This window comes from Castor canadensis, chromosome 5 (genome assembly GCF_047511655.1).
Source record: "Castor canadensis chromosome 5, mCasCan1.hap1v2, whole genome shotgun sequence".
Lineage (NCBI taxonomy): Eukaryota > Metazoa > Chordata > Mammalia > Rodentia > Castoridae > Castor > Castor canadensis.
Window position 1 is genome coordinate 138,455,604 of NC_133390.1, and position 23,103 is coordinate 138,478,706.

Here is a 23,103-nt window from a genome sequence, read left to right on the forward strand (position 1 = left end):
CAGCTCCCATGGTAAATATAACTGATTCGTAGCTTTATCTGTCAACTCTGTTTTGGTGCTACTGGGAAAGGCCAATACTTGGCAGGGGTTTCCCAGCATCCTTATCTGGGACCCATCACACCACATTCCTCTGTTGAGCAAGGGAAGATGGAAGCCCCTGAGGACAGAAGGACCAAAAGAAGCAATGGGCCCAGTACTCCTGACCCTGCCCCTTCTCCTGCCCTTTGGCCAACATCCCAGCCCCATCCCAGTCCCATCCCAGTCCTAGAACACTGAGGACCAGAAAAACACAATGAGAGAAAATGAATTGCACCTCCCAGAAAGAGGGTCTCATTTTGCACTCTTCACATATAAAACAGTCCCAGGTAAGAGTGTCCCTGAGGGTCATAAGCAAATGCAAGCAAGTTTTCCCCCTAGGAATGCCAAGTCCATTTCTGATCCTTGGCAGGGGACATTCTTTGAAGGAGAGATCTGTGTATTGCCATCTGGAAAAAGTCATAGCACAAGATGGGGAATAGTATCTCTGGTGAGCTTCGAACCCTGTGGGGAAAAATCCAAAAGAACAGCAGGGGGAGGGCTGGAGCATGCCTAACATGGACACATGGCTTATGTGCACACATCTGGAAGGAAACACAAGAAGCCAGCAGCTCTGGGTGCCTTTAGGGAGAAAAATGGGGGAAAGGGGAAAAAATATGAAGAGCTGAATTTTCTCATTTGTACTACTTGAATTTTTTCCATATGTATTTTTTAATGTTAAAGAATCTGTTCATTCATTTATTAAAATATTTGTGGAGTCCATGGTGGATATCAGGCACTGAGAGAATGAGACAAGGGGAACTCAGAGAAGGGCTCTGACTGATTCCTGCCCTCAGGACCTTCTAGCACTTAGAGAAGCACAGGGAGTTTTGCAGGCTGCCATGCAAATTGAGACTTTTCTGAGAAAACAGGGATTGCTGACTAAATATTAAGATGTAGTATAAACCAGGACCTTCCTGGAAAACCCAGACCTTACTTCTTCCTCCACCTGGTCTCTAAGCAACCCTTGTTGCTGACTCATTTTGACTTAGGATAAAAAGTGATCTGAACTAATTAGATTCCTTTCTTAGGAATTTGGAATTGGGGAAATGGTATTAGATGAAGTCATGAGGGTTCTTATAAGAGGTCAAGTTCTCTCTCTGTCCCTTCTCTCCTCTCTCTGTCTCTCTCTCTCTGTCTCTCTCTCCCTGCCCCTTTCTCTCTGCCATTTGGGGATGTAGTAAGAAGGTGGTTGCCTGTAAATGAGGAAGAGATCCTTCACCAGTCTCTACCTCCAAATACCATCATATTGGGGTAATGCTTCAACATGTGAATTCGGGACAGGGACACAAATACTTAGTTCATTGCATTACCTTGTATGACCAAAAGGATGTTGAAGATGTAATTAAGGTTACTGATCAGTAGATTAGTGTGGAGATTATCTTGGATATCTGGGTGGTCCAGTGTAATCACGTGTAGGGCAGAAGATGAAAGCAGAAGAATTCAGAGAGATTTGAAGCCTGAGATGGACTCAGTACTTCTGAGTCTGCTGGCTCTACAGATGGAGAAGTCACCTGACTAAGAAAGTAGGCAGCTTCAGGGAGCTGAGAAAGCATTCTTGGTTGACAGTAGGGAAAGAGGCTTCAGTCCTACAACCAAAAAAGCTGAATCCTGCCATAACCTGAATGAGCTTGGTGCTGATTCTTCCATGAAGCCCCAGATAGAGACCAGTCTGGCCATTCCTTGATATCTGTCTTGAGAAATAAAACTCAGTGGACCCACCTGGACTTCTGAGCTGTAGAAACTGTGAATCAATGCAGAGGTACTGTCTTAAGCCATTAAATTTGCAGTAATTTTTATACAGTCATAGAAAAATCAACACAGGGCATTTCAGTTAGGATGTAGAGTAAGATCATTTACTGTGGGGAGCTAAACACAAATCCCTACAGGTCCCAAAGAGACAGGCCCAGCTTGAGAAAATGACAATGTAAGCCCCATCACATGTGGCCACCAAAACACAACCTCTGAGGCAAGGATGCAGTGAAGAGAGTGGGGCCTGGGTCTAACTTCAAAGCCTACCCCACTTCCACCCCTGAGCTGTTGTGTAATAGAAATAGGGACTCAGCGTGGAAAAATTTCAATTTTTTAAGAGAATTCAGAAGTCCCATTTTATGTCCTAATTCAAATTTAGAACACTATGCTGACCAACCTTGTACAGACCAAACAAAACACAGATATATATTTGAATCAGATGTGACCTTCTAGGGCTCCAACTGAATATAAAAGAAAAGGCAGGAGCACAACAGACCTGAGTGTGGACTTCTTAGGGACATAATGGGTAGCCCTTAAAAGCCTCCCAACCCTTTCCACTCATTCAGAGGAGAAAAGGAACTCACATTTATGGGTAAACCTGCTTAGACAGTGGCCATGCCAGGCTGCCCTGATTGGAGTACCGTGGCAATCTGACGTTGAAAAGGCTACTGCCTCTGTTTCAAGATGAGGGAAATGGGACAAGGAGTGGTTCAATAACCATCCATGATGATACTGATGTTAAATGGTGGCTCTGGGATCAAAACTACACTTTGGATTCCAAAACTGAGTCCTTCCACTCACCCCTGTAGCACTTGAAAAAGGAGTTTCCTGTTGTTTCCCAAGACCTGACCATTTCTCTCCCCACTGGTTATTAATCACCTTCCTCTGCTTACTCAAGGCTCCTGCTCATCCATCCCTTCAGCTCCTATCATGGAGACCACCCAATCTGCCATAGCCTTCCTTCACCCTCTGACATCCTAGACTTTTAGATTCACCCTCACTGCTTGCTTGTAGCTCAGGTTTTCATTTCCCCAATTCCAAATTCCTAAGAAAGGAATCTAATTAGTTCAGATCACTTTTTATCCTAAGTCAAAATGAGTCAGCAACAAGGGTTGCTTAGAGACCAGGTGGAGGAAGAAGTAAGGTCTGGGTTGCCCAGACCTTAGCAACCCTTGTCTGAGGGCCAATCAACAGAGACCATAACCATTTTTGTGGTAAAAGCAGAACCCTTGAGTAACAGGAGCTGGACCAAGCCACTTCCCTCAAAAATGGATGTGTACATAACAGTATATCAAACACCCCATGCTGGTCACTCAAATATGGCCTAAGTGGAGGGAGCCTTAAAACAGTACTCACAGAACTCAGAACTCGTGGTCAGTTAGAATCCTCTGAGATGTCATGGAAGGAACACCATGTGGACCTCAAGGTCATGACCCCCATGAGGAAAGAAGCCAGGAAGCACACCAAGCCTCCACTTACAAACCTTAGCAATTTCTCACCATGGAGTCATTAACTGGACAAATGATGGCTTTCTTTCCCAGAGAGAAGACATTTTGTTAGCAACAAACCCTCAATTTGTCTTTTCCTAATATGGAGAAGCTCAGAAGTCCTCTGCAGAACCATCCTAATCAGTCAGGGGGTGGAAAGCTAGGTGTACGATGAGATTAGAGGACTCATTTTGCAGAGAGAGGAATAGAGTTATAGGTCTTCTCCAGGACTCCAACCTCACAAAGCCCTCACTTTGAATGGAGGCTGGTGGCTTTCAATGACAGCTTCACTAGTTTAGATTGAAGATAATAAACTGCATATGTATACATATAAAGTGTACAGTTTGATGTCCTGACCTATAGGTACCTATAAACCATCAGCACAACCAGGATAATGGTATATCCATCACCCCACGTTTTCTCCTGACCATTTATAACACTTGCCTCCCATTCTACTCCACTCTCCATGCCCCTGTGTCCAGGAAACCACTGGTATTCTGTGGCTACAGTTTGCATCTTCTAGTATTTCATAAATAGAATCATATAGCATCTACTCGATTTTCTCTGGCTTCTTCCACTGGGCATGTTAGTTTGACATTCACCCAGTTTGCTGGCTGTACATCAACAGTTCATTCCTTTTTATTGCTAAGTAGTTTTTCATAGTATGACATACCACAATTTTTTCATCTGTTCGTCTATTAGTGAACATGTGATTTATTTCCAGTTGGGGATTATTACAAAAGCAGCTACCATGAACATTCACATACAAATTTTCATACTTACACATACGCTTTCATTTGCCTTGAGGGAACACTTAAGGACTGGATGACTGAATCCTTTGGTAGGTGAGTGGTTTGAATGTGTCCCCTAAAAGTTTATAAGTTGGAAACATAATCCCCAAGTTTATGTTAACAGTATTTGGAGGTGGTGCCTTTGGGAGATTAGAGTTAGATGAGGTCATAGTGTGGGGCACATCAAGGTATTAGTGGCTTTATAAGAAGAGGGCAACACCTGATCTAGGACATAGCTATCTCAGTGTATGCTCTCTGCCATATTATGATGCAGCAGAAAGTCCCCATCAGATGCTGCTCAGGTGTCAAAACTATCCTCTTAGACTTCCCAGCCTCCAGAACCATGAGCCAAATAAACCTCTATGCTTTATAAATGATCCAGACTAGGGTATTTTATTATAGCAACAGAAAATGGACTGAGACAACAGGCCTGAGTTTGACTGTGGCAGTTTTGATGTTTAATTTTCCTATGAATTTCAGAGTGTCCACACTGTATATATTTAGAGGTACACATAGACCATGTGTGAACCAATAATATACACACTCACCCATTAGGAGATTAAAGCAGCTGCAGCTGGCTTCATCACAGTCCTCCCAGACACAGAGCTCCCAGAAGGGAAAATTTCTCTGGATAAGCCTTTGATTTCTATAAAATCTTCAATGCACAAATTCCCAACAGCATCAATACTTTAGAAGTGGCTCAAATAAGGCTATGCAATCTGTCTCCTGGAGAGCCTTTAAATAGAATAGTCATGGTAAATATTGAAAGCATCACATGAAGAGGTCCCCCAAGTGTGGTCCCATCAACATCTGAAAACTTGATTAAAAAATGTGTATCCTCTACAGCCCAGACCTACTGAGTAGGGTCCCCATTAATCTGGACCTGAACCAACCTTCCAGGTAATTCTGGTGCATGCTCCAGAACCACTGGCCTAGAATAGCTTTCAAGCACTTCAGCTTTCCTGGAGTGGAATCCATCTGAAGTTATAATACACCAAAAGCATTGTCCTTGTATTGCTGGGCTCCCCTCACAGAGCTGTGGGGCTCACCCTCTCCAAGCCCTGCAACCCTGCATTAATTTCCTCATCGAGCCAAGTTACCACATTGACAGCACACATGCACCAAACTTTTTAAAAGATAGTTTGTAGGAACTAAACCAGTGGAGCATTTAAACCCAATTATTGGAATCACCCATTGCACTCCACGTGGCTTTCACCTTGGCATATGAAAATATAAATGGAGCTAAGAAAGAAGATGATTGTGGATGATGCACTCTGACACTCTTTACTGCTCCAGAACCCCTGGCAAATGTACATGTCAGCAGGAAAATTTATCGAACTTGAATTGGAAGAATTTGAGTAAAAGTATTGGATACTTTTTCACTTTAATATTCAGTTTAAGCATGATTTCCCCTCAACATAGCGAGAAGTCTTGATCTTTTCTTTGGTATTTTTGCATACTTAAGTTTTAGCCCAGTCTTTGAAAACCCTCTCCAGCTTCTGGCCAAGCAGAACTTTGCCGCTCACTTTGAACTTGCCAGCCAGGAAAGCCTTCTGTGGATTTATTTTGCCCCAAACTAACTCCATAAAGACAGACTCCGGGATGGTGAAGACAGTGTCTGCTGGGAGCCTGGCAGAGCCCATGTACATGTCCCCAGGACCATTCTTCAGGTCAATGGTCCACTGAAGAATGGTCTTTCCATCTTTGGTTATGTCCAGCTGAAAGATGGCATTGACTTTCTTTACCAGTTGTGCCCCCACTTCTTTGATGTGATGGCTAATGTCCTCAAACACTGGGAAGCTCTTGAATTCTGACAGCTCTAGAGGGTGTGGCATGGCAGGTTCCCCAGCTGAACCCAGAGCCTTGAATTGGCCCACCTGAGGTCCATTCCCTGCTTTGATCTTGGGTTGATGGTCAATTCTTTTCCACATCTTACTGAGCTGGTTCTCTTGACTTTGCCGTCTGGCCTGTGAGTAGCTGTGGCCAGATTAATATCCACAGACCAGATTGTGACATCAAAGGTAAGGGCCAAGCAGGGACTGAGGCCGGTGTGTGTTCTGCAGTGTTACTGGCCAAATAAACCTAAAAATATGACATGGGATGAGAGCTTACATAGGTAATTGTGAGGCAGATGCACACATCCACACCTACCTCAAACCAATCAAGACTGTTGGTCCCATAAACCCAAAAAGTCTGAACCTTTCAACAGGGTGAAAGAAACTGGACCCAGAAGGTTCCTTAGTGATTTGAACTCTGTCCTACAAAGCAGGCATCTCCCAGTTTGCAATCCTAACTCGTCCTGAGAGAGATTCTTCTGATTCCTTTAAAAGTGGATAGTCCTTAAGGCACAAATCCTGACGCTGGATTTGGTTTTATCAGGTAGAGAGGGAAATAAAGGGCAGGGGGAGTGGGAGAGGAAGAAATTTCCCCAAGGTCAGCAGAAGATGCTTCTGGTCTCCTGTGATGATTTCATAGTATAATGTAGCTCCTGCCCTGAGCCAAGATGCAGAGTTCTATGCATTGTACATTATTAACACATTTAATTGCCATTACAACCATGAGGTAGGTACTATTTTATCACCAATTTACAGATGAGGAAATGAAAAGAAGGAAAACCAGTATGACTTGCCCAGAGTCACACAGCTAGTAAGTAGTGTAACCAGATTTGAACAGAGGCAGAAGGACTGTAGAATCTACTCTTATATTCTACATTTTATTTCGAAGCAAGTCTAGCTTTACAAAAATTATGCAAAAATATTACCTATATAAACTGCACCCAGCTTTCCCAAGTGCTAACATCTTACATGCCCACAGGACAGTAACCTGATCTGAGATTAACACAAGCACAATACTATTGACTGAGCTACAGACTGTGTTCATATTTTGCCAATTGTCCCCACTATTGTCCATTTGCTGGTCTAGAACCCAGATTCTAGCCCAGAATTCCACAATGCTTTTAGTTGTGTGTCTTCCTGGTACCCTATAAAGTCCAGGGCAGTTCTTTTGTCTTTGTCTATCATGACATCGACACTTTGAAAGAATACTTGCCAGTTATTTCATAAAATGTCCCTTGTTTAAGGTCTGTATAATGTTTTCTCATGTTAGGTTGAGGTTATGAATTTTGGGTAGCACTATCACAGAGTTGCTTTTGTGCCTTCTCCAATGCATTATATCCAGGGGGCATGATTTCATGTCTCCTTTATGCTGATGTTGACCTTGATCCTTGGTTAAAGTAGTGTCCACCAGATTTCTTCACTCCAGAGTTCCTGTTTTCCCCCTTTGTTATCAGTATACCTCTTCTGGAGAGGTAATTTGAGGTTTTTCAAATATGCTTTCCTGATCATGTTTTGGCCTTCTTCTGTTGAACCCGTCCGTGGCCCATACCTGCCACAATGCCCATGGTGTGTGCCAAGTGGCATTTTATATATTTTATACCCCATCCTCCCTCGAGATTAAATAATTGGAATTCTGCTCTAGGAAGAGCTGCATCTTCACTCGCATGTCTTTACTTATTCAATTATTTATCTCAATATGGTATTATAGTCTATTGTTATCATTGTTTATTTTCTTGTTCAAATTGTCACAGATTTAGCCACAGGGAGCTCCATCAAGTTGGCACCTGTGTCAACAGGTCCTGTACAAAACTACTCTTATAGGTAAGGGAAGCTATACATATTTGGTGGTACCGGGGCTTGATTTCAGGGCCTCATGCTTGCTAGCCTTGCTAGGCGGATGGAGCTCATCCCATATGAATTATTCAGACAGGTCTAGAACTGGGCTGTCAATGTCCTGCCACAGTGTGCCACAGGGGAGCATAGCCCACAGTCACACAAAAGAAATCCAAATCGTTCCAGGACTCAATGATACAGTTTAGAATTGCCATCACATAATTATGGTAAAAGGGCACCAGTTTTTAATCAGTTTTATTATTTAAAGTCTCAGCCAGGCACTAATGGCTCATGACTATAATCCTTGCTTCTTCAAGGCTGATATCAGAAGACTGCTGTTCCAAGCCAGCCCTCCTCCAATGTGGGGGGCGGGGGACACACTAATTAGCAAGAGTCCCATCTTAACAGGAAAAATCTGGGCATGGTGCTCTATGCTTCTCATCCCAACTAGGGTGGGAAGCAAAAAATAAGAGGATCATGGTCCAGTCAGCCTGCACCAAAAATGAGACCCTATCGCTAAAACAATCAGAGCAAAAGGGCTGGGGGTGTGGCTCAAGTGGTAGAGTGCCTTCCTAGGTGTGTGAAACCCTGAGTTCAAACCCCATTACCACACCAAAAAAAAAAAAAAAACCTCTCAAAGCAGATAATGCTCATCTTGTTGCCTGCACCATGACAGGCTATGTCTCCTCCCCTGCCTGACACACCGCTGGCCTTGGAAAACACATGCCCTCCAGCTAGACATGATTATCCACAGCCCCCTTGAGATTCATTCTCTGTTGGTTGCTATTCAGACCCAAGAATCTAGTCACAGCAGATTTGTGGCTCTGGGCTTCTGCATTCCTTAAGTGTTTTAAAGGAATGTGAGAGGCTTGGAGACCTGTTCTGTATAAAAAGAGTTGTAAGGGTATCTTACTAAATAGGATGCTTTGAGCTTCAAGGAACAACTACCACCACTAAAACTAAACATAACTTAATCCAGTGGTTCCAAACTGTGGCCTCAAACCAGCAGCATCGGTATCACTCAGGAATTAGCAAGAAATGCAAGGTGTCACCCTAGAGCTGCCTAATCAAAACCTCTGGGAGTGGGACTCAGCTCTATATTCAGAGTCACCAGAGAAACAAAACCTGTTGGCTATATAAATTTGAAAGATGTTTTTACAGTGAATATGTCCACCAATATTCTGTCAACAATTTTTTTACTTGTTTGAATTCTTCTATCTTATTTTTTTCACTCATTTCAAAGTAGATTACAGGCATCAGTAGCCCCTAAACGTTTCAACATGGAAAGCAGTTAAATGTAAAATTTTCATACAAAAATGTACAAATCTTGTGTGCCTTTGCTGAGATGTAAGTGATGCGTATACTCAAAAATAACTGAGGTTAATACCATGTGACAGCAGCCTCACAGCGCCTCGAGGATGGAGCCCCCTGCAGCACATGCAGACACCTGAACAAGCAGGGGCCCCAGTTCCTTCTCCACTCCTCAGGTGAAGGCTTCTCTCCTGGTAGGGTGAAGCTAACACCACAAGGCCCAAGAGACAAATCTTAAAATTCCTCTACCAAAGATTCAAGGACCAGAGGACATTAATCGAGATTTCCACATTGAGAAGACAATGTACCTTCTGAGGTTACACATAGGTGAAAAACAATTTTCTGGGGAAGGGGAGATGAAGGAGAATGACGGAGAGGGTGAATTTAAGATATACTGAAAGTACTTTTGTAAATGTTACAAAGTACTCCCAGCACAGCAATAATATGACAATAAAAAAATTTAAATCCAGGTTTCCTTTTTTCTTTTTAAATTAATTAATTAATTTTAATTGTCTCCTAACAGTACATATTTATAGGGTACAATGTAATGTTTTGGTTTATGTATATAATATGTAATGGTCAAATCAGAATGTTTAACATCTCAATAACAGTGGGTGAAGCTCTTATCTAAGCAGAATTCCAGCTCTCACTCTGTTGAAAGGATGTGATAGATCAAATCATCCCTGAAATAAGAGTATTCATCCATAGCCTTCCATGACTTCATTGTAAATGGAGAAGTATCCCCATCTCTTTGGAGGTGGGTGTTTCAATATGACCTGCTTTGGCCGGTGGGGTGTTAGCGGCATGAAGGGAGCCAAGGCTTGAAACATATTAGGGAAGTCTGGCTCTGCTCTTGTGCTTTGCCATGGCCACGGGAAGATCATGCCCTGGGCAGCTGCTGGTGCCGGAAGGAGGAGACACATGTGAGCTGGCCTCAGACCAAGTAAGACAAAGCCCACCCTCGATCTGCCAAACAGCAAATTACCCTATAGACCCAAAACTTCTGAGCTCTGGTGTGATGTGTTACTTGGGATTATTGTGGTACTAGCTGACTCAGACAAACTACAAAGAACAAGATGGCTAGGCTTGCAAATCAGGTCTTGGGGACGAGACCTTCAGAGCTAAAAACAAGCAAGTCTTAGGGCAGGTGTAGCCTGCAATCTTTCCACACAGGAGACAGATACATTCAGTGCTAGGACCAGCAACAGTGGAATCCCAGGGCCCATCTAAAACCTGTTAAATTAATGTCTGCGTTTAACAAGATCCCCAGTGACTCCACAGCTCATTAAAGTTTGGAAAATGGTGAACTACAACATGAGAAGGTCTATATGCCTACTCACACACTTGTCAAATTCTCACTGGTTTGAGAATAAAAACAACTGCATAAATTGTCTTCAGGTTAAAGTTTACAAGTAACAAACACAATTTGAGAAAAGCATTATTCAAAGAAAATATTTAAATATTTTAGTGAAATTTTTCACTTATGATTTTTTTCTCCATTTTTAAATTAGTAGACTTTTTTTCTTTCCCCCACTTAGAGCAATTTTGGGCTTCCAGGAAAATTAAGCAGAAAGCACAGGATGTTCCCAGACACTCCCTCTCCCTCCTGCTTAGTTTCCCCTTACCATCTTGTGTTAATGTGATACATTTGTTACAACTGATGAGCCAATGTTGATACATTGTTATGTAATACTGATACATTGTTACCCATTAAAGTCCATACTTCACATTAGGGTTTGCTTAGTGCTTTAAATTCCATGAATTTTGGCCAAATGCATAATGTCCTGTGTCTACCATTGCGGTATAATACAGAATTGTTTCACAGCCCTAAAAATCCTCTGAGCTCTACTCCCTCATCCCTCCCTCCCCACTAGTCTCTGGCAAATACTGATCTTTCACTGTCACTAGCTTTGCCCTTTCCAGAATGTCCATAGTTGGAATCATGCAATATGTAGCTTTTTCGATTGACTTCCTTACAATCTGCATTTAAGATTTTTCCATGTCTTTTCACATCTTCATAGCTCTTTCTAATTCCTAAGTAATGTTACCTCATGTTACTACAGTCTGTCTATTCATCTATTGAAGGACATTTTAGTTGCTTCCAAGTTTTTTCAATTATGATCAAAGCTGCTTATGCTCTTTTACAGATTTTTAAAATACTGAAGTGTGTGTGTAGCAACTGGGTCAATTATTACTGATGTTACTATTGTTATTTATTGAGCAGTAATACTCTTACCAGCACTAGTACAAAATCCTGACAATATTCTGAGGTAGTTACTAATATTATTTTCATTTCACAAATGAGGAAAGTTGAGAGGCTGGGTAATTTGTCTAATAGCTAATACCTTTGGACCTAAGAGTTTACAGGTTTGGACATTTCCAAGTTATGGTTTTTGTTTCATCTAGTCCTTTTGGAACAATGTTTTTTGATGAATTTTCATTATAGATTAAGACATGAAATTAATCTTGCTTTAAAGAAACAGGATTTCTATTCCCTTCATGAGTTTCTATCTTTAATGAGTGGGTATTTCTACCATTAATGGAATGCCAATATGAATGACAATTAAAGTACATTAAAAGGTGCTCAAAATCATCAGTCTTTAGGAAATTAAATCAAAACTAGTCAGCCCTCCTTATCTGCAAAGCCATATCTACTGACTCAACCAAGGATTGAAAATATTTTAAGTTATATCTGTACTGAACATGCACAGATGTTTTACTTGTCATTATTCCCTAAGCAATACAGTATAACAATTATTTACATAGCATTTACATTTTAATAAGTATTAAAAGTAATTGAGATTATTGAAAGTATATGGGAGAATTATTAGGTTACTGTAAATACTATATTTTATTTGAAAGACCTGAGAATTCTCAAATTTTGGTATCTACAGGGAGTCCTGGAAGTAATCTATCTAGGATACCAAGGGACAATTGTACAGTGACATATCTCTTCACCCCCTTTAGAATGGTGAAAATTGGAAATAGTGGTATGGTAGGTTGTTGTGAGGATGTGGAGCAACAAGAACCCTTGAACACTGCTGGTGAGAGTGAAAATGCTGCAGCTGCTATCACCCACTTCTTGGCAGTGTCGTGTAAAGTCAAACCTGTGCTGACTCTACAGTCCATTAGTTCCACTCATTGGTATTAATGAAAGGGAAATAAAAATGTGTGCATACAGAAAGACAAGCAATGAGTGTTCTCAGCAGCAGTATCCACCAAAGCAAGATGCTGGAGAGAATCCAAATTTTGTTTTCTGCTCTTCATCTTCTGTTCATCAAGAAGAGACTGGATAAACAAGTTGTGAAACAATCATAGAATGGAATAGTCCTTATCAATTAAAAGGCATAAGCCATTTACTCACTCAGTGATATGGACAAATCTCAGTGAATGAAAAAAAAACCGGATTCAAAGGACAACATACTTTATGATTCAATTTATATGACAGTCTAAAATGGCAAACTACAGGAACAGAACAAATAATTACTGATTTTCAGGGATTGGGGGTAGAATGTGGGTTCATCTATAAACAAAAGGGCATACAGGAGCTTTGCAGGATTTGGGGGGGGGGGTTGATGAGACTTTTCTCTGTCCTGATTGTGAGGGTGATTACATAACTGCACATTAAGAAAGATGAATTTAAATATGTAAATTATACCTCAACAAGCCTGACTTAAAAAAAAACAGATTTACATCGTTACTGGTCAAAAGACAGATCTAAAATACTGGATTTTTGTTTTATAAAATCAGTTTCTAGTTCTTGTTGCACTAAGTGCACAGTTTTGAATTTTAAATCACTTCTTATATCAGTTAACTTTTTCTTTTTTCAGTACTGGGGTTAAAACTCAGGGCTTCAAGCTTGCTAGGCAGGTGCTCTACCTCTTTAGCCACACCTCCAACCCTATCAGTTAACTTTTGTTCATTATGCAATGATCAAATGACCAAGAATTTCAGTGACCTGACATTAGATGTTTGATTTCTCACAGGGCTGTCAGGCAGCTGGGGTCAGCTGACCTAGCTTGAGATCAGCTAAGCAGCTGTCCTAAGACACACATGTCTCTGGGGCCAGTGAACCAGCTAGGTGTGTTCTTCTCATGGTGGTGGTGACAGAGCACAGAGGCTCACTGCCATAACCACCATGGACAGATGGCAAGCATACCTCTCAGAGCCAAAGTCAAAGGCTTACGAAGCACACTCCACCCAGGATGAGGCAGTGAGAGGACAAGAGACAAGTAGGGAAGAAAAACTGGGATCCACAATGCAATCTGTCATAGACATGTAAAAAGGAAGATGGTTTTTCTCACACATGGAAAGCCCCATAGCCTTTGACCTGCATCACCATCTGGCAACAATCACCCAGCATTGAAAATGAAGAGGCTTCTTGCTTTAGGCAGGCCGGGCGGTGGGGAGGGGTCTCCCTCCCACAGCTCATTGTCTTCACCTCCCTGAACCCTGATACACCCTTTCAAAGATCAGGTGTTCTGTGAAAATGTTCTAGAATTCCTGAGATCTTTTCTTCACCTAATTTCACCAGGAATTCTGCTAGAATTTGGACAAATATTCAAGTACCCCAAATATGCCTTTTTATCCATTTATGTAATATATATTTACTGAACACCTACTGTGTGACAGCATTGAACTAGACACTGCTAAGAATACACCCAAAGACAGAAAACAACAAGTGCTGGGGATGATGTGAGAAAATTGGAATCCTTGTGCACTATTGGTAGGAGTGCTAAATGCAGCTTTTGGGAAACACCATGGCAGCTCCTTTAAAAATTACACATAGAACTTCCATATGACCCAGTAATCCTACTTCTAAGTATAGACTCAAAAGGACTGAAAGGATCTATTTTTTTTGGTGGCACTGGGATTTGAACTCAGGACCTCCTGCTTGCTAGGCAGGAGCTCTTACCACTTGAGCCACCCTACCAGCCTGAAAGTAGGATCTTGAATGGGTGTTTGCACCCATATTCACAGCAGCATTTCTTGCAATAGCCAAAAGGTGGTATATAAATTATTCAGCCTTAAACAGGAATGAAATTTGATGCATGCCACAACATGAAAGAATCTTGAAGATATTATGTTACATGAAATAAGCCAGACACAAAAGAACAAATGCTGTATGATTCCACTTACATAAAGTACCTGGAGTACTTCAATTCATAGAGACAGAAAGTATAATAGTGGTTACTAGAGTCTGGCAGGTGGAGAGAATGGAGAGTTAGTGTTTAATAGATACATAACATCAGTATGGGAAAATTCAAAAGATGGATAGTGGTGGTGTTTTCAGAACACTATAAATGCACTTAATGTCACTGAATTGTACCTTGAAATGGCTAAAATGGTAAATTTTATGTTATATATCTTACCACAATGACAAAGACTACACAAAGGAAAAGCAATGTGTCTGTAAAGCATTTACAGCCTACTAGGAGAGAAAACAAATACAAATATCTAAGTACCATAAGAAAGATAGTATGGTGGTTAAGTATATTCACACATTCTTCATTATTTCTCCCTTTAAAAGGTGGAGCCTACCTACCCTTCCTTAAGGGTGGGCTGTACTTAGTGATTCATCTCTAACAATTCACAGTATTGCAGAAGAGGGCATAGGAGACCAAGATTAGAGCATAAAAAGCATTGTGGCTTCCTACTTGCTCTTGAATCACTCATTCTGGGTGAAACCAACTGCCATGTGTGAGGAGGCTCAAACAGCTCTGTGGATAAGTCCATGTGTTGAGGAACTAAAGAGGAGTCCATGTGGTGAGGACTGAAGTCTTCTGCCAAGAGTGAGCAATCCTGTAAGAAGACCCTCTATCCCTTCAAATCAAACCTTCAAGTGACTGCAGCCTGGCCAACATCTCAATTTCAATCTCAATGGGGACCTTAAGTCACAACCACCTAACTAAACCTCTCCCAAATTTGTGACCAATGGAAATTGTGAGATGGTAAGTGTTTGTTGTTTAAGCCAATAATTTTAGGAGTAATTTATTAACAGCAATAGGTAACATAAAATATACACAGTGCTAAGAGAATTTAGGAAGAAAAAGAGGAATTAGGATATGTTTACTGAAGGAAGTGACTTTTGTGCTCAGCCTTCAAGGATCTATTGGTGATGCTATGCCAGATGGAAGGGACCAAATGGTCAAAGTCATTGACAGAACAAAGCCCTGGGATGTACAAGGAAAACATCTACAGTTATGCTTGGCTAAACATGAAGATGAATGAAAAGAGACAAAATTCAGTAGAAAAACTGGGGTTACATTCATTCATTCAACACATTATATTGGGTACCAGGATCTTGAATAACAAACTTTAAAATTCATATTGATTCTCTGGACAGTTGGGAAGCACTGAAGTTCATCTGAATTGAGTCTTGGGGAGGGTCAGCTCCCCTCCCCCAACAGTGTGAATGTATATGAAACAAGGTTGGCTGGGAGCAAGAGCCAGGTGCCATCAGAACCTGCCTCTCTGGTGAGACATTGATGGGGAAGTGAAAATGAAAAGAGAAGCTCTGGAAACAAGTAGAATCACCACAGAGAAGAATATGAAATTTTGAATTTAAAGAAAGCCAAAAGGGGAGAAGGATGGAAGGAAGAGAAGTGGTGGAAATAGTCAAATGTTGCCACACAACTGTAAAAGTGGGAATCAAAAAAGATCCATTGCTGAATGCTGCACCTCGGAACAAAGTGGAAGTAACGGTGGGGATGAAGTGGCCCTAAGAAAACTCCCAAAGGGTTTGTCAGGAAAGAGAAGTAAGAGAAAGGAGGAATTTGAGAAGAAACGACAGTTAAGAATACTTTTTAGGAGAAGGAAATGTATGCTATATGCAGAAGGGAAGTGTAAAATAAGAACAAAATGCAAAGGAAATGGGAGGAATCTATAGTGTAGTTGTTAAAAGCTTCACTCGGCTGGGTTTGAATACCACCAGTGAGACCCCGTACAAAAAAACAACAACAACAAAAAAAAAAGTATCTACTTGGTACCTCTGTAAGGATAACATTACCCATTACATTGGATGTTGCTAACAACAAAATGAGGCCCATAGAAAGTGTGTAGCACAGATAAACATTCAGTAGGGTTAGCTCTTCTCATAAAATGGGATACAACAAGGAACAAGATCTTGCTGGGGAACGGCATGAGATAGGATGATGGGCCTTGAGAGCCATGGAGAACTCATGCTCAACAAGGAAGATGGGCAAGGATGTTCAATCATTTTTAGGTTGGAGACAATCCCTATCTATCTCTCCAGATTTTCGCTCACCCTAGCCCTGCAAGGGCCCTTCACTTAGACCAACTGTTTTGTACAACCTTCCTAAACATCACTTGAACTTCCCATTTTTAGATTTTTGCCTCCTTCCCTCTATTTCCATCCAAACTCTGTCCTTCCTTCAACCCCCACTTCAGATTAAGTTTGCCTCTATCAAGCCCACTACCCCCACCATACAGTAGAATCCACACATTCAGACACATTTTAAACTGGTACAGGAGTACAAATACAGCCAAACCAAGCACAGGACAGTCTCAGAAAACATTTTAGTAATACTTTACAATGTTTGGGGACTGGAGGTGTGGCTCAAGTGGTAGAGCACCTGCTTTGCAAGTGTAAAGCCCTAAGTTCAAACCCCAACACCACCAAAAAAAAAAAAAAAAAAAAAACAATGTGTGGGAAACATTCAGGAATAGTATCTCTTTCATCTTGGCTGTAAAGAAACTGGGAATTAAGAAATGACAGGTGAAAATCAAAATTTTACCTTTTCCTGGCGGCATGGCTCAAGTGGGAGAGCAACTGCCTAGCAAGCATGAAGCCCTGAGTTCAAATCTCAGTAGTGTCAAAAATATGCCTTTATCATAGATAAAATCATAGTTTAAAGAAAAGATTTAATGTGAGGGCTCAATAGGCCTGCCAACTAAATCCCACAATACAAGGTAGAGTTACCCACACATGCACCTATTGGCCACCCTCCTGGGAGGCCTCTGCATAGAAGCTGTAGTACATAGAACACTCAGAAAGTTCTGGACTCAAGGAAATTTGTTTTATACTTCCAGAATCATCACACAAAAAACATCACTCTATCAAAGAGAATCAATGGGGTGAAGAGTAGCTAAAAGTGATTTAGGAAGAAGTTTCTTTGGGGAAGAAATACTTCATTGAAGAAACCAGAGAGTAGAGCTAGGCCTTCCCATCTTGTAAATTCTAGCTCAAGCTATGCTGGGGGTGTAAATGGAAAGCCATGCCCTACAGAATATGGTCATTTCCTGGCTTCTTCCAATATTTCCTTTTTGTGCTTCATTTTCTTCTGTTATTCTTCTCTCAGGTTTGGTTGGGGTTTTTACAACTCAAGGTGGGGGTTCTCTCAGTTGCCCTCAATCCCTCCCATAGCCCCAGTCTGTCTGGGCAGAGTCCCTTTATAACTCTGCTTGAAAAATAAATAGACCCCACTTTAATGGCAGCTTTGTGACCTGTAAGTCAAGAGAACATTCAATATTGTAGGTGTCAAAACAGGCTAGCTTGAGTCTTAAAAAATAATGTAGGAAATACTAACTCATGTTTCCCAGGGGGGTACAGAGTCAGAGGCTCTCAGAATCAACTGGTCAACAGAAACTAGAACTTTAGACAGAAAAATGTTTCTAAATAAGAAATCAACATAACCTTTGAGACCAGCACTGCCCAATTGAAGTTTCTTAGATTACAAAAATGTTCTATATCTGTGCTCTCCAAAGCAGTAGCCACTAGCTATATGTGGTTACTGATCACTTTACATATGGAGAGTGTTTCTGAGGAACTAAATTTTTAATTTAAATTGTGAATTTAAATTCATTCACATATGATTTTCTATCAGCATCCTTGAAAACAACTCCCACATGGTCCTAATCACAGTAACGAAATTACATAGGCATCTGTTGCTTCCTACTCTTGATTCACCAATCTACACTAAACTCATATAAAAATCCATTCCCAAAACTTCTAATAACTCACTTAAGAATATTACACATGGGAAACAGACAGAAGCTTCCAATGATAGGATGTGAGGGTACCCCCATTTTCAGTCAGAGTTAAAGGCCCAAAGACAAACATAATTAAAACTACTACTGATGCATTTATCTCTGAATAAGACATATACATGCCCAAGTGAGTGAATCCTGGGTAATTTCTGAGTTAAGTTATACAGGGTATGACTGCCTGCAAAATCAACACATTCAACTCCTTCTTACATACCAGGCACATTGTCTCTGATCAGTAGGTAAAAAAAAAAAACATTTTAGTTATCAATGGCCACAAGAATGCTGCATACCAAAATCAGGGTCTTCAAACAGTAGGTATTCATCTAGCTCATTGGTTAATGAGTGAACACTAGGGCAGGTTCAGTTGGGTAATTCTCCTGGTCTGTCCTGGGGCTCACTTGGATGTCTGGTGGGTCTCTATCAACTGTGGTAATGGGGTGACTAGACCATCTGTCTACTTCTCCCACAGGCTACACTAGGTAGCCTGCCAAAGTGAGGCCAAAAACATTAGCAAAGCATCTCAAGCCTCTGCTTGCACCTAGTGACCAAAGAACATCACATGGGTGATCCACGCCTCATGGTGGATGGCCACTGCTGGGCTATGGAGCAAAGAGTACAGATATAGCAAGGGGTGAAAGTTTGGGCCAATAATGCAATTAATCTACCACACCCACATTATCAGGCCCTGAAACCTTTCTTTCTGAAAAAAAAAAAAACAACAACTCTGAATTACAACAAACTCATGTACATTCTCCAAACATAAACATAAAAGAGGTCACACTCTCCCTAAGAGGCATGTATTCTTATTTTAGAACATGGTATATTTATCATGTAAAGGTATTTATTTTAAAACTAAGCTAAAGAAAGGCCCAAAGACAAGACTAAAATAGAAGAGCTATATTTATCTTTGAATAATTATATACAAGCCTAACTGGTAACCTTTTCTTAATTAGGTAAAATGTATACAATATGCCTGCCCATAAACTAACAAACTGATTTTGAACAAACAAAATTGACACATAAACTTTCCAGTGACAATAACATTAGTGAAAACATGTTTTAGAATGTCTCTTTTTATAACTGTTGTCCAAAACAAAGGCACATTCTTTCACTGCCCTATATAGAACACTCTGAATGGTTTCAACTACAAGCACTAAAACCAGTCACAACTCAAATGGCTTAAACAGAAAAGGGAATTACCATCTCACATAAGAGTTCTTGAGGCATGTCTAGAGTGACCAACCATTGCGTGTGCTAAGAACTGAGACATTTTCTAGGACACAGAACCCCCATTACTAAAACCTGGAAGTTCCAGGCAAAGAGGCACCAGTCCAGTATTGGAGGTTTGGTTACTTGAGTAGTTCCGTGACTTTTCGACGACCCCAGGTCCTTCCTTCCATCTTCCTGTTGTGCCATGCTAAAGCTATCCTAAGGCCAAGCAGCATCTATTGTGGTTGGAAGACAGTGACAATACTTAGAGGCAAAATTCAGAAAAACAGAATTGAACCATTTTCTCCCACGTTTGTCTCTTTATCTGGACGCATTTGCCAGGTGCTGTTCAGTAGCTTCTCTCCCATCTCATTGGCTGAGACTGGATTGGCTTAGGTTAATCAAGCGCCACCTTTGAGGCGAGGCTCAGGCATCTTTCTCAGAATCTCTGGCTGCGTTAGAAGGACGCGGATCCAAGAACCATTGATGTCACGTCGGAAAAGAGAGCAACCACCACCCTCTGCGGGGGGAAATGTGCCTCACTGAGTGTATTCACGGGGGACTCAGAAGTATTAAGCATGATATAAAATATGGGATTTGTTGTAGAGCTTAAGCTTCTACTTAGCAGAAGGTTAAACAGTTTATGGACGGCGGCTGCTCCAGTGTCCGGTGCGGGGCCTGAGTTCAGCAGGGCAGGCAGCCTGGCCCATAAGTCGGAGAAGCAAAAAGTGGAATCTAAGCGAGCTGAAGCTGCTCCTGGCCAGCAGGCCTCCCAGGAACTGCTAGAAGTTAGGAAAACTGAAAGAAACCCACGTATACACAGCAGACCCGGAACACCAGAGAGCTGCGCGAGCAGCTGTTCTCCACTGACCCCTTCCTAGTGTGAAAAGAAGACCACGTGAGTCACTTCCGCTTTCCTAGGAGCTCGCCAGGTCACGTGGTCTGTATAGCCGGAAGTGTATGGCCACCGGAATCCTGGGAAGCGTAGTTCCAGCTCAGCTCAGTTACCAGTACAAAGCGACAGTGCTATACCGAAAATGGCTTTGATATTTAAAAATGGCCTAGTTACGGTGAATATGGTGCATGTATGAAAATAGAATAATGAAACCTGTTGAAATTGCTCTAAGAAGGGCAGGGAAGAGGGAGACCAATGGAAGAGGTAAATCCAAGATACTCTCTGAAGTACATATGTAAACATCACAATGTAGCCCCCTGTACATCTATTATATGCTACTAAAATTAAAACAAAAACAACTCAAGTCTAGGAAATAAGTTGATTGAATAGCCTTAGTACTGGCACTTAGCTCCTCTGCGAGAATATGTCACTTTAACCCTTATTCTTTCATTTTTCCCCACACGCTGCTAGGGACTCTGATCGCCCCACCAGAGCAACGTGAAAAAAATAAAAAACAAACTTGCTAAGTTCTTCACTCACTCCCAGTAACTCAACTCACAGTTTGGACACACTATTGTGAGGCCTAGCAACCCTCCCCCCTCTCCCCCTGGAGAAGTCAGATGCAATTAATCCTAAAGAGCTTGGTCAGTCCCTACATCTCACTGAACTCAGTGAATCAAAATCACTGTGCCCGTGAGCCACAGTACGGTTTTGGAAGATGTATCAATCCTAAACTAGGGGTGAGACATGAAAACAAAAAGCCAAGATTTCTGTCAAGCAAGCAGGAAAGATGCCTATTTTGGAACCTATTTAGTTAAAGTGTATTATTAAAAAGGTGATTACACTATGCCAGCCTTATGCAAAGATTTATTGCACAAGGTTTTGACTAAGTGCTGCCAAAAAAAGTAATAAATTTTAAAAGTCAAAAGAAATTTCAAAAAAATTAAATTTTCATGCACACATAATGCAGCTCAGTTGATGCTGAGATGCTTAATTGTGTTTAAGTTGTTGCTTGATCTGCTGCATGTGTCCCTGCCCTTAATTTTGTGAAAATCTGCCTTCTAAAAAGCAAATGGTGACCAAAAGGCAAGGTAAGAGCTACAGTAATCCTCCCAAGCCAAAAAGGTCACATTACGTGCTTAACTTAAGTGATAAAGTGAAAAAAATTTTAATTTGCTGAAAGGCAGCCTATCTTTAGGAAGATGGGCAGTGTTATTGAAAAAAAATGAATCAAGCATCCATAATACAGTACTTAACTCTATGCATCCTGAGCATTGTTGGGTTTTCTTTTCTTTTTTGGCAGCATTGGGATTTGAACTCAGGGCCTCACGCTTGCAAGGCAGGTGCTCCTATTGCTTGAGCCACTTTGCCAGCATTACTCATGGGTTGTCCTCAAGGAGGTCTTCTTGGAACTATATACCTGCAGATACCAATGGTCTACTCTACTGTATCTAGGAATACATCACAGAAACTCCAATTTAAGGTTAAGAACAACAGTCTTCAAGGATCTTACCTAAATTATTCATTTAAAAATGAGGACCCTTACATGAGTGAATACCTCATGAGTGAATCTAAAAAATGCAATGCTAACTGGAACAAACTGGACACAAAAGACTACATAGTGTATAGTTTTATTTGAAGTTCAAAAACAGTCAAAACTAATTCAAAGTAGAAAAATCAGAGAGTTTACCTTGGAGTATGGGGGTGAAATGAACTGGGAAGAGACCTAAGGAACTTTCAGGCGATGAATATATGCATTTTGTCAAAATTCATCAGAGGGTGAATGTATGTAACTTATTCTGAAATGCATCAAAAAATAAGATGGATTGGTGAGTGAATAAAAAGATAAATAGACATGTAAGAAAATGAATACAGCAACATGTTAATTGTAGGATCCATGTGGTGGTTATATAGTTCAGCATAGGATTAAGTGATAGATAGATACTAGTGAACTGACTGGGGAAGAGATGGTAAAAGAAAACATCGCTGGAAAAGGATATAATAATTACTGTCAATTAAGAGAAAGGCAGGTCAGACCTTCAGAACATTTCATGTGGTTCACTCTGTTCTTTAAAATATACAAAAATAACTTTGTTAAGTTCAGTTTCCTTTACATTTGCTAGGTGCTTGCTATATGATTACTCTATAGCAACTATAGTTTTCAACTATAGTTGAAAACTTAAGAGTACCTATTCTCCTTTCAAAGTCCCAAGATCAGTCAGATGTAACTTAATGTGCTGTGTAACAAACCACCACAAAATGCAGTGGTTCACAATAAACAATGATTTCTTGCTTTCACATTTACAGAGTGGCCAGGGATTGGCCCGTCTAGGCTAGGCTCACTTGATCTTTTGTCCAAATTCCACGTGTCTCTTCTCCAGCTTGGACCAGTAGGCTCCCTGGTTAATGTTTCTCTCATGATGGTGACTGCAACACAAGGGGACAAGAAATCCTACACAACTACATGTTAAGACTGCTCCCATCACCTGTGCTAAAATTCCATTTTCTAAAGCAAGTAACAACTATTACTAATAGTCACAGACCCCCTTATACCCAGACCTAGAAATGGAGGGTTTATCTCAGGCTCATTATTTATCATTGCAGGAGAATCGGGAGCTGCTGTCATCCCAGAATTTAGCAGTGCTAGCTAGAACCCTCTTCCTGAAACCTGTTTGGATATGCTGTTCAAGGAATCTCAAGTATATAAGTTGGCCAACTCCAGTGGACTGTTCTATTTTGCCTCTTCAGCTTCCCTGAAGGGAGAATCCCAAGTGGAAAATTACAAACATCTGGCCAAGAGAAGGAATACAGGGCACTTATTTTTCTGCTTTAGGAGAAGTCAATTAGAGTTTCAATTTCCTCAGTTAAATGTCACCTTTTTACAACATCCTGGAAGGAGAGTTGGC

At 41.0% G+C, this 23,103-nt stretch overlaps 1 protein-coding gene and 1 non-coding gene across 2 annotated transcripts; both read right to left on the reverse strand.

Annotated features, from left to right (window-relative positions):
- Positions 1 to 5,565: 5,565 nt before the first annotated feature.
- Positions 5,566 to 6,036, reverse strand: Scp2d1 (SCP2 sterol binding domain containing 1). Its single transcript, XM_020152614.2, has one exon. It carries the CDS (start codon positions 6,034 to 6,036, stop codon positions 5,566 to 5,568), a length of 471 nt encoding a protein of 156 aa, XP_020008203.2.
- A 7,907-nt stretch (positions 6,037 to 13,943) lies between these two features.
- Positions 13,944 to 14,017, reverse strand: Trnaa-agc (transfer RNA alanine (anticodon AGC)). Its single transcript has one exon. It is a non-coding gene; the product is annotated as a tRNA-Ala (tRNA).
- Between the last annotated feature and the right edge of the window lie 9,086 nt (positions 14,018 to 23,103).